This window comes from Macaca mulatta, chromosome 3 (genome assembly GCF_049350105.2).
Source record: "Macaca mulatta isolate MMU2019108-1 chromosome 3, T2T-MMU8v2.0, whole genome shotgun sequence".
NCBI classification, from domain to species: Eukaryota; Metazoa; Chordata; class Mammalia; order Primates; family Cercopithecidae; genus Macaca; species Macaca mulatta.
Window position 1 is genome coordinate 154215001 of NC_133408.1, and position 22500 is coordinate 154237500.

Below are 22500 nucleotides of genomic sequence, written 5' to 3' on the forward strand. Positions count from 1 at the left end.
AAGACAAACTTTATCATTTGGACCTACCTTGCTTTTACTCCAACTGTGATGGTTTTCTATACAGTGCTGTTAAGATGACCAAGATATCCTAGTATGAGAAAATTACTGGCTGGGAAGTTTGAATTTTGTTTGTTTTATAGAGAACAAGACTGCCAAACTTAAGTCTGAAATATAATAAAACACATTTTGTGCTTAATTAACTCCATGTAGAATTTACTTACTCCCGCAAACTTCTCCTGCCTACTATGAAGAGATGACTTTAATGTATTTTATCTACTATTGGCCCTTGAGTTTTGATTTCTGTAGTCAAGTATGTGCTAATTTCTGCATTCAAGAAATAGTTAATCTATTATGTTGTCATTTAATTAACTATGGTAATTTGTTATGTTAATTCATGGTGTTCTAGAAATTAACCATTAATTATTTCCTGATTGCATCAAATTGGTAATTGTGTTGTATATTTACATTTTAAAATTTTTATATGAATGTTGTTCTTCTTGCAAATGAAACCTTCACACAGCTAGAAACAGGTTTAAAGATCCTCAAGGTCATGTCTCACTTTGCCTGCACACCATAGTCTAAAGTTTCATTTCTTATATTCCTGGATCAAGTTAATCTGTATTATGTAAAGAGTTATATATTTGAACTCTATTACCTTATTTTTGTGGCCTTAGATACATCCAGTATGGACTATTAGTGTGAGACAAGCCAGAACATACCTTTATAGCTGAAACTTTTGATATCCACATATTTTATATTTTGACATATAAATCATCTTTTTTTTTTTTCCAGAAGTCCAACCTTAGTAAAAAATATACCTACCAGTTTAGGCTATGGAGCAGCTCTTAATGCCAGTTTGCAGGTAATATCATTAAATGTACTTTTCCAGTTTTGTTGTATTTGAATGTTTGGGGCTTTTTTTTTTTTTTTTTTTTTTTTTGGCATGTCTTTGTATTTAGGTGACATTGTGATTGTTCTTAATAGTTGGTTTATCATCCAAGTTGTAGTACCTAGTACTATAGACAGCAATGGTTCTAATTCAAGCTACTTTTGATGTGAAGAAGCAAGAAGGACACCCTGTGGCAAAATCTGGAACATTCGGTTTTTCTGCAAATGCTAGATTGATAGAAGCTTTTGCAAATGCATGTGGCTATGCATTAATATTTATCCAGGCTGTCATAAATGATTTCACATCATAGTGTTGGGGAACATGGTGCTTGTGGCAAAAACTTTAAAGTTTAATTATAATATATAATTTTTATGCAGAGGAGGCAAATGTCAGGACTTCTTTATTTTGAGTTAAGTTCTGGTCATTTTTAAAAAAGCAGAGCAACTGCTTCTATTAAACTGGAGTATTTCATTACATGTGTGGATTTAACATTTCATTATGCCAAAGGTTGAAACATGAGTGAGAAAGTTTGCTGCAAGGACTGTTGTTTGTATGTTTGCATCACACTTAATTTCCTTGCATCTCTGCCACAAGTAGCCAGTTAGGAATTTTTTTTTCAATAAATTTTCTTTTAATCCTTCTGAAATATCTGTTTCATTATTTGAACCCATTAAAAGAAGATACATGTTTTTAAAATTATTTTAAATGCCATTTTGAAAGTTGTTTTACACACTCTTCATTTCACTAGGCTGCCTTGGCAGAGAGCAGTTTACCTTTGCTAAGTAATCCTGGACTGATCAATAATGCATCCAGTGGCCTACTGCAGGCTGTCCACGAAGACCTCAATGGTTCTCTGGATCACATTGACAGCAACGGAAACAGTAGTCCGGGCTGCTCGCCTCAGCCGCACATGTGAGTGTGGTTAACAGACTCTCTAAAGGGAAGAATCTATATTAATATGCTTCTTAAATTTAGTATTTTTTCTGAAGTTTTTACTGTTGTATCAGTTAAAAATACAAATTTAAGTGGAGTTAAATTATACCATGTTCATAATATGACAAAGTTGATCAAAATCGGTTTTAATACTTTTTTAGATTATCTCAAATACCCTGTAATTATTGTTCCAGCAGTCCTCTACAGATTCTTAGTACTACTAACGTTCTCTTGGGCGTAAAGCAGTGTCTAAGATGAATCTACATCTTATGGGTCGTTATCACAGTTTGGTTTGTATGGTGCAATAAGAATATTCATGATGGAATAAGTTGTTATAATTTTTACTACTATTACAGGTCTCTAAACTATTTATGAACTGTAGTCAAGATATTGCCCATTTTTATAAACCGTAAAATGGAAAGTTTAACTGTTACCCACAGTTTACATAGAAGCTAGTAAAGTGTAACTTTTTGCCTGTCTTATAAATCAGTGTAATTATATATTCAACTTTAATTACTGGTGCGTCTGTATTGGCAAGGTTTATATGTTATATTTTATGCAAGACTATGATTCCTATTAATATTTAGCAGCTAACTATATCATTAATTACTCTAAAATCTTTCCCCTACCATCTTTTTAATGGAGCTGAGAGAGTAGAAGTATTAAAAATTGATGTATTGTGGATTTCAGAAATGTGTATGACACTTTAAAAAATGCCTGGCTTTGTTCAGTAGTGTCAAGCATATTAGTGTCTTGTTTACTAAAATGTATTGACCCTGGTAGAACTGAGAATTCAGAGGAAAAAAAATTTGAATCTGAATAATGAAGGGTGTGCACCATTTAGCTGTCAGGTTGAGTTGCAACTTATGTCTGTACTTCCTAGAATTAAACGTCACATACTTCTAATTACAAGTTACTGAGGTTAGATTAGTCCTTTCTCTCATTTTTATATTGTCTTCCTTTATTTTTCCATTCAATATCTAGTAAAAGGTCTGAAAGAGAAATATGCTCTTTATATGTACCCATTTTCACTTGACCTTTCACAGGGTATTATATTTGTTGTCTTTTTAAACATTTTATTCTGTTTGACATATTAATGTCTTTAAGATCATATGCCTAATTGCTTTATAGCACTTTTACTCTATCACCTTTGCAAAAAACACACTGTGAACATTAATGTGTTTTATCAGGTTCCAAACCATTACTTCTTCAAAATGGAAAAATTTGTCTTTTGGAAGTGTCTTTAGATGTATTAAATAATACAAAAGAAGTAATAAAACTCGAAGTAGAAAGAACATGAATATATGCTCTTGAGAGTAGCAGTACTCTAAAACAAGGAAAGTGAGCAATCAGACAAAAGTTTTTATATCCCCGCTTTATCCTATCAGCCATGCAGTGGGTAGCTTGCGGCCTTTTACTTTCAGCAGTTCTCCTGAGTATGCTAATGCTCACTCCCTGTATAAAATGCTAAAACAATAAAACTTTAAAGAGCAAACAAGAGTTAGATCCTGTTTTCCGCTTTAAAAAAAAAGACCTATTTCAGAGAAATAAAAGACGTTCCTAATAAAAGTGTTTAAGCTGTTGGTGCAACTCCCTGTGCTCATAGGCAGTATATAGTGGTTGTTATAAACTACCTATAGAGGATATGTAAAGACTTATTTTTTAAATGTAATCGTGTGGTGCTAAAAATATTAAAGTAAAAAAATGATTAATGAAATAGTTTATTAAACATTATATTTTAGAACCTGAAATAGTAATTGGGCTAAATTGTAGCATTGTTAGATGGGTTTTGTTTTTCATTTGGCAATTGCTACTTCAGACTTTTCATTTTATTATTAAAGTTAATGAAATATTTCAGAGAAATATTAGTATGTATTAGATAACATCTAAAAATTATACATATAATGTCCAGTATATTGCTGCTACGTCTTTATAAAGTTAAAATGTTCATAGTTAATATATAACACATTTTATGCTTATATGAATTAGTGCATGTGAAAAATACTTATGGTTTATTTTCCACAGATAAAAGGAAAATTTGTCTTGGCTTGTTGAAAATAGATTTCAGAAAAAATAAAAATTAAAAGGAGTGTAAATTTTCCCTTTTTCTAAATTGTATCAATTATAATCAAAATTTTAATTATCTTGCAAAATATTGAGTCAATATTCATTCTTAAATCTGTCTCCGCTGCTGTCATTAGCTTTTGCATAACAGATGTCAAATATTTATGGAATATTTCAGTATTCTCTATCTTCACCTTTATAAAGTTTTAAGATGCTTGTACTTAAACCATGTTATGTATTTTATTAGGCAAAGGTAGAAATATTTATCTAATTCTCTCAATCAAAATTTGGTTGTATATAATTGAATGCATTTCAAAATACTTTGGAAATTAAACAGAAGTGAAGTAATTTTTATAAGACATTTACATAGCATAGTTATATCTCCTGAAATGAAGTCACGTTACTTGTTGTTTTAGAGGGGGGCAGTTATGCTGATGCAATTGTAAACAAGAGGAAGTAGGGCCTAGTGGTATCAGAGCATAGGTTGTAATGCCAGATTGTCAGGGTTCCAATTCCAGATTCAATAGTTAATAGCCAAGTGGGATTGAGCAAGTTACTTAACATTTCTTTCCTCAGCTTTCTCAGCTGAAAATGAGGTAAGTAATAATATAATGCTTCTTACTTCATAAGATTCTTGCAAATGAAATGAGTGCCTGGAACATAATAATTGCTCCTTGTGTCTCCCATAGTGCTGTGTAAATAGGTAGCAATTTATATTACTTCTTGTAATACCTCACTGTTACTAAAAATGAGTCTATAAACAATATGAAAATATTTTTGTATTTTGCATTTTAATACTTGTTTCAAGGCACTCTGTAAGTTTGTGGTTAGTTTCATTGACAATCCATTTTATTCTCCTTCATTCTCCTCTTATAATTCATAAAGTAAGCAGATCCATAAAACTGAAACAACATGAGACCAGGCACAGTGGCTTATGCCAGTAATCCCAGCATTTTGGGAGGGCAGGGTGGGAGGATTGCTTGAGGCCAGGAGTTCAAGACCAGACTGGACAACATAGTGAGACCCTGTATCTACAAAAATAATTTGAAAAATTAGTTGGTTGTGATGTGTGTCTATATATAGTCGTAGCTACTCAGGAGGCTCAGTCAGGAGGATAGCTTGAGCCTAGGGAGTTCGAGGTTACAGTGAGCTCTGATCATGCCATGGAACTCCAGCCTGCACCACAGAGTGAGACTCTATCTGTCTCTAAAAATAAAAAGTGAAACAATATGACACAAGGACTTATTATAGGTAGCACATTACTGAATCAGTGGGATAAAGGATTCTTGAGATAAGAAAATGTTATCTGAAGTTTTAGGCAATGAACAACCCAAATAGAACAACAGCAACCCAGAATCAGGGACTTATCATGTGTATCTTGAAAACATTGAGTATTAGTTTTGACAGGAATTTAGAATACATAAGGGAATATAGAATTTAGAATATAGGAAGTGGGACCAGACTGCTGAGTAACTTAAATATCAAGCTATGGTGTTTGTTTCAGTCAATATACAGCTTGTTACTGTTATCAGCTTGAGTTTGACATGATCAGAGCTATACATTAGGAAGGGTAATCTAAAAGTGTACTGAAGGAACCATGACTTAATGAAACTCATGTATAGGAGGATATTCTGAAATTGGGAGAGACTGGAAGCAGAAAATTAATTCTGGCAGTATGTAATATCTAACGCAAGTACAAGACTAGGAGTGGAGAGCAAAGAATCCATATAAGAAGTGCTGTGAAAAGAAATACCAGAACAAGACAACCCATTGAATGCTAGGGACAAAGAGGAAAATTGGGAAAATTCATAGCCACTTTAAAAGTCTGCAAAAAGAAATAGAGGACCCAAGAAGCAGGTTCAAAAGGGAAGATGAAGAATTCAGCACTTTACTTGAGGAATCTAAGAACCTAAATATCATTAGATTCAGGAGAAAACACTGGTGCTTTTTTTGATTAGTCTTTTAATTCAATTCCATTATAGTAAAATTCTACATAGTAGAATATGAGTATATACCTGAGGTTGGTGGAGATGATGTTTTTTGAAGCATTAGAAGAGTGAAATAGATATGGTCTGGTGCTTCTTACAAATTGTGGAGAACAAGAGATGCCAAATTATCATTTATATTCCATACTCCATATTTTAACCCTTTTCTTCCACTCCAGTTTTCGCTTTATTCAGTGTCCTGAATAAAGGCCTTTTTCCAAATTAATGCATTTATTTCCCTCACACTATTTGAATTTCTGCCCTTTCCCTTTTCTGGTTCCCCTCTACTCTCTTACCTAAATTCTACCTTTCCTTACAGAACTAGTCCTATTTTTTCCCAAGAGGCTTTCCCAAGGAATTTTACCGTCAGGACCATGCACTCTGCTCCACACTTCTAAAGAACTTGCTTCTTATACCACTATTTTGGACTGATACTTTGTGTACATGTGTGAGTGTGTGTGCACATACACGTGCATGTGTGTTTATGCATACATCTGTGTTCACTTTGCAGATATCCCTACCTTAATGACAAGTCCCTTAAGGACAGAGACTATGTTTTAGACAAATTATAGTATAAGAAACCCCTAGCACATTCTACTATGTCAAGTAAGCATTCAGTAAAAGTATGATACTGATTATGAGGAATCAAATTGGAGATTACAGTTACTTAGAAATGGTTTGACCTCACACAGTAATACTTACAGAAGTATAAAATCCGGGGTTCTCCTAGAATCTTGAAGAAGGGAGAACAAAAGAGATTTTAGGAAGAACAGATGAGTAAATACAATGTTCATTTTTATGTGGGAGCTAAGAAATTTTTCTAAATATTGGTAGAGTATACTTTTTAAGTTTTATTTTTAGTTGTAATTATTTAATTAATATGTATTTTATAACCATTTCAATTTATGTGAGTAAAAAGTGGCTTTCCACTTGGAGTAGAATGAGGCCCCTTCACCTCATTCATGATTATCATCCCGGACCTTGTGAAATTTTATTTATATTGTTGAAAGCAGATTGAAAACAATTATCAAAATTTGTGCAATATAAATCAGCTGATGTTTAAGGGGAGTTCAGCAAAAAGTAAGAAAAGTTAAAGCCAGGTGAAATTGTATAGATTCTACATAATAACTTTTTGAATCTTCTTTGACTGTTTTGACTCAACTACTTGTTGATTCAAAGTAAGTACTTGAATTTAAAACATATTTATTTTCTGTTGCTGTTCACAGAGTCCTAGAACCATCCGTGGTGTGAATGAAGGAAAACAATGCTTTAAGTGTCTGAGCTGAGTATCATTACAATTTATAATATTGTTCCCTTATGCACCTGAATGCCAATATTTCCTTTTTCAGAGTTATATAGAATATGAATTAAAAATGACTAGCTTCCTATTTTATACAGACATTTACCTCTAAAAATGTTTGAAAAGTTAGGATTGATGCTGTGTTTAAGCTGAAATAACTTGAACTTACTGTCTTCTCAAATGACATGAGAAGAAAACACGTAGACTAGACCTGGAAGATGAACGCATACTGATACAATCAATCCATTTCCTGTCTTCTTCCCAACCTGAGGCAAGAAGTGGAATTTAATGATGTACCTACCATGTTTAGTTCTACTCAGTTGTTTCTTTTTTGTATTAAGTAATTGTTTCTCCTCATTCTCAATAAGTTGGTTCAGATTTACTGTTTTTCTTCATACAAAATGTTAAATGAGATTTCCGTTTTTATATTTTCAAATGTTGTGTCTAGAGATCAAAATAAATGTTCTTCCCTAGCTGGTTTTATATTGAGGGCTTTACTCACAAAGCCTCCCATTGTCATGCCATTCCCCTTTCTGATTATTAGAGTCTCCTACTGTTGAGTTTTCAGATCCTTTCTTATATGTCATTCCTGACTCCTCTTAGCCTCTATGTCATTTCAAAGTTTTGCTTGCTAAATATTCTATATTCGTTGTAGGTGATTATTATTTTCTCCTGTTAGTGAAGCAAATATTTGAAGCTTGAGAGTTAAAAATCTTTTATATAGAATGTTAATATGTTGGATATAAGATAAGAAAATTAATTTGTTGTGTCCTTAGAAGGCAAACCCTTAGGATAAGAAAATAAAAGGCTGAGGTGTTATATAAAAGGAGTAATGTAGTATTATTTCAGAATTGCAATAGAGATCACAAGATTTTTTTTAATTTGCATGTCAAATACTTATTCAACATGCTCCAGAACTTTGTGTACGTCACATACCCCAGTCATCTTTACAACATCCTCTTCTTCATAACCTCAGTTGTTAAGTCATTTCAGTATTATACTTTGGCCTCTCCTGTTGATAATATTTTGCCCCATAGATAGCTAAAAGGGGCTCCTAGACCCCCACTGGATTAAACAGTATTGAAAATCTAAACTGTGAATTGTCACAAAACATAATGAAAATATAAGTATATAATATTACATTTCTTCCTTCTATTCTCTTTGGTTGCCTTAAAATTTAAATTGCTATTTGTAGGCACATGTAGAATTTGCAGATCCTACCTCTTTGGTTGCTGATATTTTATATAAAATCCCTACAGATCTTAGATCTCTCTGTGGACAAAAGCATTTGAAATTGGAGTGGCTCTGTATTTCAGAGGAAAGCAGTTGAAAGTGACTGACAACTTGAGCAAATGGAATGCTCTTTCTCATTGTTTTCATTCCTGTTAAGCCTGTACTATTTTTGCTGATGTTTTGGATCATTATGTTGCATTGCGAAACTCTAAACATGAAAGCTTTTTTTTTGCCTCACATATGTTTCCATGGATTTTTTAATTAACAATTTTTCAGTCAACTTTATTTTTTTTCTAACATTTCTGGTCCTCTTATAATTTTTGTCCTGATTTAATTCCATTTTCATTTAATCTCTAAACTTTTTGATTAACTTTGCTAGTTAGCTTTGAGATCTCTTTCCAAAGTGATTGTACAGAACTTATGATTATGCCAGCTCTTTATCATCTCATCTTTTTTTTTTAAGTGCTACAAGTGTGGATCAGTAGCTGCTGTTCTTTTTTACATTATTCCAGTCCCCATATGTGGCACTTACAACTCATTCCAGTTCCTCTTAATAAAAAGATCCTCCCAGAGATACAGTGCCTTCAGCTAAAAAGTGTTATATCCCCACCGTGCCAATTGTGGAAATTTGTGGGTTCCTATAGGGTTTTGAAGGATTTTTATAGAACTATACAGATGATATCTGACATCCGTGGTGTGAATTCCCACAATTTAGGCAAAGTGTGTCAGAAAACTTTTAGCTGACAGTATTGTAGCTTACTGCTTCTGTTTTATATCTAAAGAAGGTACTTTGTTAGAAGATACAACTTCATTTGCACTAACACTAGTTGAGCCTTAAAAATTTCCTTTCTGTAAGGGTCAAAGAATGATTACTGAATTGTTAAAGAAGGAATAATGCTTCAGTGTTAACTTTTTCCTACTTTTAGTACCAGGGGAAAAAAATGAAGATCTTATATACTGCTATGGTATTTTAATTTCAGCTTTCAACATAGAGCTTGGGAAGTGGATATATGTTGATAACCAGAGGCATTTAATGAATAAAGAGACTTACATAAAGCCAACTGTCATTTCAGAATATTCCTTTATGTGAAGGTAATTTACACGATAAGAAATTATGTCTTAATATATGTTAAAATTATGTGCATTTTGACTGCTCTGGCAGAATTTAAAATTTACCACTCACAGAAGTAACATGTTATACTTGAATATTTCAACACCAAGAAACACAGGGTTACTACATTCCATAGGCAGTTTCTATCATTAGAATAGCATTAAATAATTTATATAAGCAACAGATGATCAAATCATTTCACATAACTACTGAAAACTAACATTCTTCAGTTTGTTCAACATTATCTTCATTTTGAAGACAAAATGGAGTAAAATCAGCAAGACACTTACAAGGTAGGAGGCCAAGTCATCATTGATCACACAATGTTATCTTACTATAAAAAAAATTATATTTGCAACATTAATCTGAGGTTCCTTTTGTTAATTAGCAAGTCAGAGAAAAGACATGGTGCACTAGATTTAGAATAAAAAGTACATATTGTTGGCCAGGTGCAGTGGCTCCTGCCTGTAATCCCAGCACTTTGGGAGGCCAAGGCGGGCAGATCACCTGAGGTCAGGAGTTCAAGACTAGCCTGGCCAACATGGCAAAACCCCGTCTCTACTAAAAATACAAAAATTAGTTGGGCACAGTGGTGGGGGCCTATAATCCCAGTTACTCAGGAGGCTGAGGCAGGGGAATCCTTGAACCCAGGAGGCAGAGGTTGCATTTAGCTGAGATTATGCCACTGCACTGCAGCCAAGGTGACAGAGTGAGACTCCATCTCAAAAAAAAAAAAAAAAAGTACATATTGTTTTTACTCCTTAGTCCATCTCATCTTTAGAACTAACAGTATATAACTAAGAAAAACTCAGGAGAAAACCGGAGTTTGAGTTAGTCCTGTGATTTAATTTGAGTGAAGGAATAGTTTCAGCAAAGCAGTGAGTCTCAGAAATTAGGCAGGCCTAGTGACGTGGGCAATATGTAGTCAAGGTGGAAAGTAGCCTCTGTAAAGCTATTCCAAGAGACAACTTCACCAGGAGCCAGCAACGGATGGGTAACAACTCCAATAGGGCGGTTTGGTAATAGGAAATAGATAACAGTCTATCCAAAAGAACTGCCAAAGCAGTAGGGCTCAACTACAGGACTTTGAGGTCAAGATCTTCAAGGAGCCAGAATACAAGTTAACAAATGTAATTACAGAGAAACTGGAACATACACCCCATATACTCATGTTACCTATCTGATTTTTGACCGAAACTTGATCCAACAAATAAGGCAATAATACAATTTTTGGATTAATGATTCAAAGGAGAATTGGAGCACAGCAGCAAGACTGACTTAATGGCAAAGTGTCAAGATGTGATTTAGACTTTATTTGTCTGGCCAACAGATTAGAAATATAAGGGTCCTTAGATCCACAGCTGAATGTTTATTGACAGTTTTCATTTATGAGACACAAATTGGAACGGTACCAATTGTATCTCAGTGACCGACTAATTTGTTTGTGAGATTGAGCAGAATATATTTGTACTTATCAATGATGAAAGTAATTACATCTATATTTTCATTTTATTACAGCTGTTTTGGTCACAACTATCACTTTTATAAAGTCAAATAGAGTGATAAATCCTAAAGAATTTCATGGTGTTTTTTAAAAATTGACTCTACAGCAAAGCTATCTGAAATCGTTTGGGAGTGAACCTAAATCATGTAAAATTTAGTTCCTTTAAACAATATTGCATAAATTTAAATACATTTCAATATAATGTTGAAGGTAAGAGCAGGAAATTTTAGAGAAATGTCAACATACATATATATGTGTGCAGTTTATAAAATTATGTTTCACTGAACTTTACCCACCTTTTTGTTGTTTCTTTGGACTGATCCTAGACTCTTTTTTTTTTTTTTTTTTTTTTTTTGAGATGGAGTTTCACCCTTGTTAGCCAGGCTGGAGTGCATTGGCGCTATCTCAGCTCAATGCAACCCCTGCCTCACAGGTTCGAGCAATTGTCCTGTCTGGGATTACAGGCACCTGCCACTACACCCAGCTAATTTTTTTGTATTTTTAGTAGAGAGGGGGTTTCACCATGTTGACCAGGCGGGTCTCAAACTCCTGACCTCAGGTGATCCACCCGCCTCGACCTCCCAAAGTGCTGGGATTACGGGTGTGAGCCACCACACCTGGCCGGACTGATACTGACTTTTAATGGAACTTTATAACTCCACTGTGGAATCAGATCTCTTGAGTTGTAAGATGTAATTATAAACTGTCATCATTAAGAATGGAAATACATCTTAGAAGAGAAACTTTCATCACAATTATCTGAGAATAATATTCCTTTGCCATCAATGCTAAATGGCTGCAGTTTTTAGAAAATAGGCTAAAGGAGGATAACATTTTTATCCTGGCTCATGATAAAAATTAAAATTTATTTTGATGTTTATCATTAGCCAGGGAGAAAAGGTGTGGGAAATTTAGTAGGGCATTTTCTACTTATATCCTGGATAGAGGAAACTACACAGTTATATATGGAATGTAGAATCATTTGTTCACTCCAGTTTTTGAATCCCCTTTTCATAATTGCACATTTCTGTAAGAAGGAATATTTTCATTTTCATCAAGAGATAAGGAGGAGGATTCTTTCTGTAGAACTGAAGTGATAGCCTGAGTACTGTCCTACTGGCAGCTACTACATGCAAACTCATTCAAATAAAAACAAAGATCAATTCATTTAACACTAGAATTTTTATGTCAAATGTTACTTTAATTTACCAAAGAGAAAATCTTGAAAGATAAGAAATTGGAATAAAGAACTACATAAGTAATAACTCTGTTGTATAATTTCTTAGCTGATAAAAGTTAAGAACATCTTTTTTCATTTCTAGTAGTTTTAATTGGACATCTTTCTTATTCAGTCCTAAATAAGAGAGCTAAATACTTTTCTAAAATATACTTAAATTTAGAATGTAAAATCTAAATTTTTGTGGAGAAAGCCTGGTTTATCCTTTCCAAAGAATAAAATCTTAAGTAGAACGAAATAAACAATTTATGTATGACTGTATAATTAATTACTAACACTGAATTATATTATTCTTAGATCAGCTCTCATTTTTAAAACTATTAATATGATTTCTGTTAAAAGTGAACTTTTCTACTTAAAACTTTAATGGCACTTATATTATTAGTTTTTTTCTGTGATATGTTAAATAAACTAAAACATTTCCCAAGTGGTAAAACAAAATATACCCTAAAAGTTACATAGATTTAAGAAATGAACTGTGTATCATTTCAACCTGACTTCACACAAATGGAGATAAGTAAACTTGTCGTCTTCATGAATCTACCATCAAATTCCAAAAATAATTATATACTTTCCTTTATATATGCTAGAAAGAAATGAGTAAAATTGAATTTCCATAATTTCCATTTTTATATAAGCTTCCTAAATGAGCATCAGTGATTTACCAGTTTTCCTGTGAAACTTTGTCTTTGAAAGAAAAATTACTTTTTTTTGTATCTTCTGTTTGACATGATTATATTTTCCAATGTATTAGTCAATACAAGTTAGCTACTCAAAAGTAACAAACGAAAACAAAAGTTAAGCTCAGGAAATGAAATCTGTCTTAAATAATCCTGTGCTTATATTTGGAATTCATTTCACATCTTGAAAACAGCAATGCTATAGAGTAAGCATGAGGGTTTTTGCCATTGGCAAATTGGAACTAATTTGAGTGAAAATTTATTCAATCACGTATGAAATTGATAAAGTGCTAATCGTGAGTTTTATTTTGAACGCTTAGATACAAAGAGTTATCATCATTAATTCAATCATCTTGTGCCAAGTACTGAAGATTGTAGATTGTTAAAAGAAAATCTCGTCTTTTTACAGCATTTTTTTAATGTAGAAGGTTTTTGATGCTATTTTGAGTAGTAGTCAAAATCTGTGCATATCAATGGAGAACATGTGACTGTAGCAATGCTCAGTCTATTTTGATATTTTTAAATGTCATTAATTAACAGTTAGGACATAACTATATAAGAGGCAAAGAAGAATTCATAGGATTATAAACATTTTGTTTATTTATTTATTTATTTATTTATTTATTATTTATTATTTTTTTTTTGAGACGGAGTCCCGCTCTGTCTCCCAGGCTGGAGTGCGGTGGCGCAATCTCGACTCACTGCAAGCTCCGCCTCCCGGGTTCAGGTGATTATCTTGCCTCAGCCTCCTGAGTAGCTGGGACTGCAGGCACGCACCACTAGGCCCGGCTAATTTTTTTTTATATTTTTAGTAGAGACAGGGTTTCTCCATGATGGCCAGTCTGGTCTTGAACTCCTGACCTCAGGTGATCCACCGCCTTGACCTCCCAAAATGCTGGGATTACAGGCGTAAGCCACTGCAGCCAGCCTAAAACATTTTCAACTGGAGCTAATTAATGTATTCCATGTAAGTTAAAGGTATCCAAATTAAATTAAGTAGAAGTTAGGATCAGGACACTTTAAAATGAAGGATTTGAACAAGTCTATATTAAGTGGGTAATAGATGCATGGTTCAAGGCCTACACACATTTCGGTATATTTAATATGTTTCTCAAATACTATATGTGTAAGTTCATTTGACAGGATAAAGTTTGCTATATTGGATGAAATAAAATCAGGTTCCATAATAAAATTGAAGCATCAGAGCCCTAACACTGCTTCTGAGGACAGCTTTTTGAGTGTTCTCTGGGGAATAACATTTTTTAGAGTAGTGATCCATGATTACTATAGAAGTATGTTATAACCTTCAGGTGTGCTAGGAGGGAAAAGGCTAATCATATCTATAGGGTTTTTTAAACTTGTATTTTTTTGTAAAAAGTTGGTTATTACTTTTAAAAGGTATGCTATTTGAATGTATTGGATATTTTCTCCAATAACTAGAATTATAAGAAGAAAAGGTGTAAGGGAACTGCCTGCAATTAGTAAACCACATAAAAACAATTTTAATGTAGTCTAAAATTTAGTCTTGCTTTATAGATGTTTGATAAAATTAACATCACATTGCTGGAAATTTCCCATATTGTAGATATGAGTCATAAATTTTAAGTTTTTATTCACAGCATTTGTTGACATTTGTCATAAATGAGGTCAGGAGATTGAGATCATCCTGGCCAACATGGTGAAATCCCATCTCTACTAAAAATACAAAAAATTAGCCGGGCATGGTGGTGCGCTCCTGTAGTCCCAGCTACTCAGGAGGCTGAGGCAGGAGAATTACTTGAACCCTGGAGGCGGAGGTTGCAGTGAGCCAAGATCATGCCAATGCACTCCAGCCTGGGTGACAGAGCTAGAATCCATCTCAAAAAAAAAAAAAAAAAAAAAAAAAAACAAACAAACAAAAAAAAACCTTAAGACTTAAAATCTTTATTGTTAACTTCATGGAATTAATAAACACTACATTTCAAAGAAGACCTGATTGAATTTACATTGTTCCAGTGAGTCTCTCATAAGTGATGACAGTATGTAAATACTCTAATCATTAACATTTGGTAATACCTAAATAAGCAAAGGAGAGAAAACATACGATTCGATTATACTGTTTAACATCTATTGACTTAAATTTTGAACATCTCAGTTTAAGAGAACTTTATTCATAGTACTTTTTTATTCTAAAGAAAAATAGGAACAGTTTATAGCACCTTTGACTTAGTCTTGAGTAAGAAGAAAATGAATAAAATTGACGTTCCTCTAGGGAATGTATTGTGTGACCACAATCTAAAAGGATAAACTTTCCCTTTATAATTCGTTTGCCTTAGGGTATAGGCAAACATTCTGCCTTTCATTAGTGCCTTAGGTACTTGTAAATTTCACAACAAAAGCAACAAATATTTTTAGGCAACAAATTTGTTTATCAATATATCAGTGTATTTAGTCCTCTGTGTTTCTGGAATATGCCATTAATGAGGGTGGCTGTAAAACGATGAGATTTAACTAATCAACTGCTACTTTGCAGTGTTTTCAAGTAGAGACTTGCGAAGTTGAATGACCCACAGATGAGTTTCATTCATTTAAATTGGATAAACATTTATTGAACACCCAATGTGTGCATCATACTCTGCTAGAAACTGTGGCAGATGATCAGTCTCTGCAGAGGTAAAACTCTAATAGAAGGATAAGTACATAGGTAGTGCTAGAGGCCAAGTGAAAGAATGAACGGGGTTGCAAACAAATTGTGAAGTCAACGATGTAAGCATGCACACGCACACAGGGAATCAGAAGAGACTTTATGAAGGATGTAACTTTAAGTTAGGCTTAACATTAAGTCAATTTTTAGTTTGAACTTTATGAAATTATTCATATTTGACTGTTCTTTTTTTTTTTTTTTTTTTGGCCTAAAAAATAGCCATCTTAAATGTTTCAACCTAGTATTCAGCAGAGATAAGGAAAGACAGGATAGATGTAAAGGACATGAGGAGATGAGCAAAGATGACTAAAACATGGGTTTCATTCAGAGAACAATGACTCCTTTGCCCCAGGACGGGCGGCCTGCCTGGATGGGGATACCTGTAAGATGAGATTGCCCAGGAGTTTGAAAGCCATATCTTATAGCTCATTAATTTCCAAGTTGATGATATGGTAGGGACATTGCTTAAAGTTTACCAATTATTTGGAGATGCTTAGCAAGACCCTCAAGGGTATATGTTACCCACTTTCAAAAAGCCCTGCATGCTTTCTTTTATGCTGCTTCTCTCTGGAAATAGATGACTCTTTTTTTTTTTCTTGAGAAACTAACAACACTTTATGCCCTTCCTTCAATATTCAGTTTTAAAATATATTTTTCCTTAAAATGCTATAAGAACACAGATGAAAAATTAAAAATAAATAAAATGTCCAGAGACCACACATCAATGTTGTGGCCATTGCTGTTACTACCACCTTAATCACAAAGAAGACTGGTGGAATTTTTTTTCAGAATCTTTTCATCTTCACTTTCTAATATCCAAACTTTCTGAGATTCACTTTCATTGTTCCTGGAGCAATTAAAATAACACATATAAAGATTCATAGAGGTTGCTTGAGAGTAATGAAAAGCTAAGATGTATTGATTTTTAACTTTCAGTATTTTTGACAGATTTAGGCTCTTCTATCTTCTCGGTAGAGCATAAACAGAAATATTTCATGTACATTGTAAATTTATAGAGTCCAGTGATGTTATCTCAGCTCACTGCAACCTCCGCCTCCCAGGCTCAAGCAGTTCACCTGCTTCAGCCTCCTATGTAGCTGGGATTATAGGCACCTGCCACTATGCCCAGCTAATTTTTGTATTTTTAGCAGAGATGGGGTTTCACCATGTTGACCAGGCTGGTCTTGAACTCCTGACCTCAAGTGATCCATGGCCTCCCAAAGTGCTGGGATTACAGGTGTGAACCACCGTGCCCGGCCTACATTGTAAATTTAAAAGTAGTAAATGCAAAACCATTTTACTTCACAACCTATAAATTCTTCACTTCTTTCCACCATTTCTAATCCTACCACCTTAGTGGTCTGACCATCATTAACTTATTACATTTTTTTAGTAAGTTCCCATTTGGAAACTCTACCTGCAGTGTCCTACACTAAGCCTACATTTTGTAAATTCATCTTTATGAAACTCTTCTACCTTTTCATTATCCTGCTCAAAAACCATTAATAACCTTTGAGCAGAGATTAAATTTAAACATCATGAAATGCAACTCCAAGGCCTTCTCATCGTCTGACCTCATTCTGCTATTCTAACACACACACACACACACACACACAATCACCAGCCCTCCTTCCCCTATGCGTTCTCAGGGTTCCCATAACATGTCTACAATTCTCCATTTTCCCTATTTCTGCTTGGAATGTCCTCTCTCTCATTTCTGCATAATAAATTTTTTTACCTATTACAAAGCCTACCTGAAGCTACACCACTCTCCTTCATAGAGCATTCACTGATTGAATTGTCAGAATTTATCTCCCCTTTTATAATACTTATCTACTGTGGCATCGATCACATTCTGCCTTGCATCAAAGTTACTCATATATATGTCTTACCTCCTCTATTAGACTGAAAACTTGATGATAACAGGAACCATTGTCCATGCAGCCCCTATCCCAGAGGTTTACACACAATGTCTATTGACTGGATTTTTTTTTTCACTTCTAACAAGAAGTAACTTTTATTCTCCTAGAAGTACTTCAATTTCAGTTACTGACTTTGTACCTCTATCAGGGAATAATAACAGACTTTATATCTCTCCATCACTCAATACTTCTTTTTCTCCAGTTGTCTAAAGAAGTTCCAAATATGTTTCTAATCTCCAAGTGTAAATTAAATTAAATTAGGAGCTGGCTATGCCTTTGTAAAATCAAGAAACGTAAATTGGAGTTTTATTGGAGTAAGGAAAAGGTTGTGTACTGAAAGGAACAGTTAACTTTGAAGTCTTCTATTTCATAGATAGAACAATTTTGAAAGCATTTGCAATGAATTCCTGGATTCTGGTTTGCAGAAATATTCATTATTTGCCAAATGGGTAATTTGCGTTAAAACCGAAGTTGATGTTACTTCAGTGCCCACTTAAAGGAATGTGATGTTTTATCAGGCTTAGAAAAACTACTACCAAAGTAGACATAAGTCCCTTCTATCTGTGACCTTCTATGCCAAAGGTTTGTACTCTTCAATCTGTAATAATTCAAGTACTTGGTATATTTTAGGTGCCCAGTAAATAAATGAATCACTGGAAAGACTATACCCCTTACACTCCTGCCTTAAGCTATGTTAGAAATTTACCAGGAGGCTGAGGCAGGAGAATCGCTTGAACCCGGGAAGGTGGAGGTTGCAGTGAGCCGAGATCGTGCCACTGCACCCCAGCCTGGGCAACAAGAGCGAGACTCTGTGTCAAAAATAAATAAATAAATAAATGAGTCTACTTATTTTTTAAGTTCTCATAAATGAGACAAAAAAGTTTTTTTCTTTGTTTTTGTTCCTGAGTTTAAAAAAAACTAAATCCTTTATGTTTCACATGTTAGCATCTGTTTTATTCCTGGAAACAACTAATTCTATTTGCTTAAAATAGTACCCACTTTACTTATTATTAAGGGTTCTAGCAAGAACTGAATTTTCTCTGTAAGATATCTAAAATTTTGAAGTTGAAGAAAGTAGTGCATAAATTTCACATCAGTTGGGGAAAAATGGCATAATGAATGTCTGAACCATCTAGAGGAGATCTTCAAATCCAGAAAGGGGATTTTATCACCAGGATAGTCAAGAATTTCTCTCTCATTTCCATCTGAACTTGTTCTTACTTTACTGTCTTTAATGAATTATATTAAGAATACATGTGTTTTAATGCTGTTAGAACATTGGCATTCTTCTTAGAGGCAGGTCAGTTTTCCAATTGTTAACTCCTGCTGTATCACTTAATTGCTACTTTTCTTAGGACACTTAGGGCTGGCAATCTTGTGAATTTGTTTTTTCTTATACTAGACTACAAGTTCTTTGATAGATATTAAAAGCCTCACTGTGCCTTATATATAGAAGATACTCAATAAATTTGTGTTAAATTAATGATTGGCAATAGATGACAATGTTAATATGTTATTGGCTTTTCCTGTCAAAGTGAGATTGATGCTCTTTACATCATTATAGATACAGGGGACTTGACTCAATCCACAGCATAAAGGAATTCCTGGAGGAAAATTTTGTTTTTTCCTGGAGGAAAATTGGGCTTATATATATTGCTACATCTCTTACATTTTCATTATTTAGTCATATTAAGTTAATCTATTTAAGGTTTTTCTAGCTATAGGTATATTATCGGAAATTCATAAGCCCCAACGTGCATAGCAAATGTGATGCAGGCCTGGATCAATGCATGTATGTTAATGATTTTAATGACAAGCTAATGATGAGGCCTGTGATGGATGACTGAGGAGAATAAATGTAGAAGCACTATATACAGAGCATTTCAATGATGGCTCCTCTACTTTGAAATTTACTTTCTTCTGTTGATCTGAATGTGATCTGAGAGATAACCTGGCTTAGTATTTTAGTGACCCAGAATTTGTTGGTAAATAATTTTTTGAAATAATTATAGCAATATGTTGTGTTATTTTGTTTTCTTTTATTGCCTTAAATATACTTTTAAGGGAATGTGACTAGTCATTAATAACTCTAATGCCTGGCATCTGACATGTGAGGCAGATATATCTGTTTCTTGACTTTTTTGATACAGTAATAAAAATCTCACTTTAGGAAGAGGTACTGAAATACTTTTAGAGCTAACGAAGCTCATACAATGTTTAAAAATTAATTTAAGTATTTATACCATACTTTCTTCCAAAAAAGATTATAAGGTTATTATATATTATGACCGTGTTCAGTGTTTATTGATCACTTATGATCCAGGCACTATTCCAGGTGTTTTACATATATGCAAAATAATTTAACCCTTACAACGAGCGTACAAGGTAGTCACTTTTTTCCTTGCTTTGTGGGTAAAGAAATGGCGATACAGAGAGGTTAAGTAGCTTTTCCAAGGTTGCATAGCTAGGAAGTAAAGGAGCCAGGCTTCAAACCCAAGTATTTTATCCTCAAAGCCCACTATATTCTTAACCACTTAATCACTGCTGCACGACTAAAGATTATAAATGAGGTGCCTAAACTATTCAGTATTACTTTATACCACACTTGGAAGTTAATCAAAATACTAAATCCATAAAATGTATCATGGTAAATTATATTCTTATAATTAAAAACCTGTAGATAATTCTACATGAGAAGAGGATTCATAATGAAGAGTTGGTGAGCACAGAAGAGAGTTTCTTTAAAGGGATTCTTGTGTTTTATTTGAATTGTCAGGGATGTTTCTATGTTGGAAAGAAGCATTTTTGTAGAAGAAAACCTAATTATCCTATGGTAGTGTAACACATGGCACCTTGAAGAATTTGGAAAAACGAACACTACAGAAATATCCACTTTTTCTTTTAGAAATAAATTAAATGGCTCTCATACCCTGTAATGGGGCAAAAAGAGAAAGAAATTGCTGATGGTCACAAGGAGAGACTAATTCTTTATTCATCCTGCAACTCACAAAAGGCATGTGGCTTCATTGTGTTCCATTTCTTTTGAATTGGCATATAACTTGACAAGTGAAAACATGGAGCACTTTGAGAACCAAAAATGAGAAACCTAATATAAATAGAGATAATTATAATAGAAAATTTATTTCTATTGAAAAGTATTCCACCAATTTATAGGCATAGGTACTGTAACTTTCAAGCAATTTTATTTTCTGGAATGTTGAAACTTCTCTTGCTACTTTTTATTTCTTTCTCTGATATTATATTGATGGCAAATAGATCTTTTTATAATTGAGCATTAATAATTATTGACTTTAGTTTGCTTTATTTTAGGAAATTAGCAGCCTAACATTGTAGCCATTGGGGAAAATTTTATTTACAGCTTTCCCAGCTCTGATACCTTTTTCACTAATTCTGAATGGAAAATATTCCAAGAATACTTAATTTCAGAGAGATACCTTCTGTTTTCTAATTAGTGCAATGAAACTCTTAATGATTTCATGGCACGTAATTTATCCACTCAACAAGTATTTACTGGGTGCTATGTGTAATGTCTCCTAATCTGTGAAGTTCACAGTCTACTTGGCAAGATAAAGTGTAGCTAACAGTAGAAAGAGTTAAGTGACAGTGCATGTGATTAAAGCAATATGGGGTAGCAGAAATAACAAGGTTTCAAGAAACATTCTAGAGGCCAGCATTTGTGTTAGTCTCTGCTGTGCCTGTATTCAGACACTTAGACAGTCACTCCTTTACTCATCTGTAAAATGGGAAGTCAAATAACAATATCTTTACATTAGATACAGTTTTAGGATTCAAAGATTCTGTAGTTTTGAGCATCAGAATGACCAAAAAAAATGCTTTGGAGGTTCAGAGTAGATCAATGAAATTTGGACAGGTCAAAGTCTTTAGGAAGTAGACACAGTGTGAGTTGATCTGATCCTTAAGTGGTAGACAGTATGTGTGTGAATAGGCAGAACAGGGTAGAAGGATGTTCCATGTATACACGGAGAGCTGAAAGGGGAAACACAGCCTGAGTCTCCATGAAAAGTGTCTTGGAGTAGGAACGGAGCACAGTGTTTATAGGATGATGTTTTGAGTCTGGAATGGAAGTTATTATTCAGAAATACTGTTGTACATAGGTAGGTGGAGGTCAGATCATAGTTTATTGAGAATGGCTGAAGGGTTTTGGTTTAATCCTGTTTCAACCCCATGTCTCAGTTCAGACATATTTTTATATAGGGCAGTGGCATAATGAAATAAATAAAGTTCTTGCATATTAAAATTTTCTGAGACTACAATAGAACATACCTGTTTAGTCGTTCTTTTTAAACATTTTTCTTTATGTGCATTTTTTAGAGACAAGGTCTTGCTATGTTGCCCAGGCTGGCATTCCTCCCACCTCTGCCTCCCAAGTAGCTGGAACTACAAACATGGCTTCTATGTGCTTGTTTCTAAATAATACATCCTACTTGTTATTCCTTTTTATCAAGAACTTAAGATTTTTCCACAAGGTTCTTTATTCAGATAAAACCCAATCCAGAAAGGTTAACCCAATTGGACCAGATGCATATGATATGGCAGTGCTTTCGCTGAGGAAACAGTTGAAATGCAGCAGGGGATTCGGAAAGTGTCAGAGGAGGGGGACCTCGGAGGTCTTCTCAGTGTCCTGAGTATATTAAAAAACACTCCTGCACAAGAGCTCACATCTGTAGCTAAAACTATGGGATGCCCAAAATAATGCTTATTGACTTGAAGGCAGTCACCTAGACCACTGCTAGATATCTATGTACGTGTCTTGACAGTAACTCAATATCTATTTAGAAATACTCAGCTATTAAAGCCTGAAAGTTTTGAATATTCACAGGTCATTTGTGAGACCTAATTAGAAAAAAGTGCTATTATATTAACCTTAGGAGTTTATTCTAATTATTTCCAGTACTTAGAGGTTAGCATTCTCTAAAA

The 22500-nt window shown here is 33.9% G+C and overlaps 1 protein-coding gene across 41 annotated transcripts in view; it reads left to right on the plus strand.

Annotated features, from left to right (window-relative positions):
• Window positions 1–22500, plus strand: part of FOXP2 (forkhead box P2) — a 591074-nt gene that overhangs the window by 560374 nt on the left and 8200 nt on the right. For 37 of the 41 annotated variants that reach the window (XM_077994469.1, XM_077994474.1, XM_077994477.1 and 34 more), the window contains 2 exons: window positions 793–862; window positions 1638–1801. In XM_077994469.1, coding sequence (XP_077850595.1) covers window positions 793–862; window positions 1638–1801 — 234 coding nt within the window. Of the gene's footprint in view, window positions 1–792; window positions 863–1637; window positions 1802–7097; window positions 7998–22500 lie in introns of those variants that run through there. The other 4 variants (XM_077994487.1, XM_077994488.1, XM_077994506.1 and 1 more) reach the window with 1 other exon arrangement.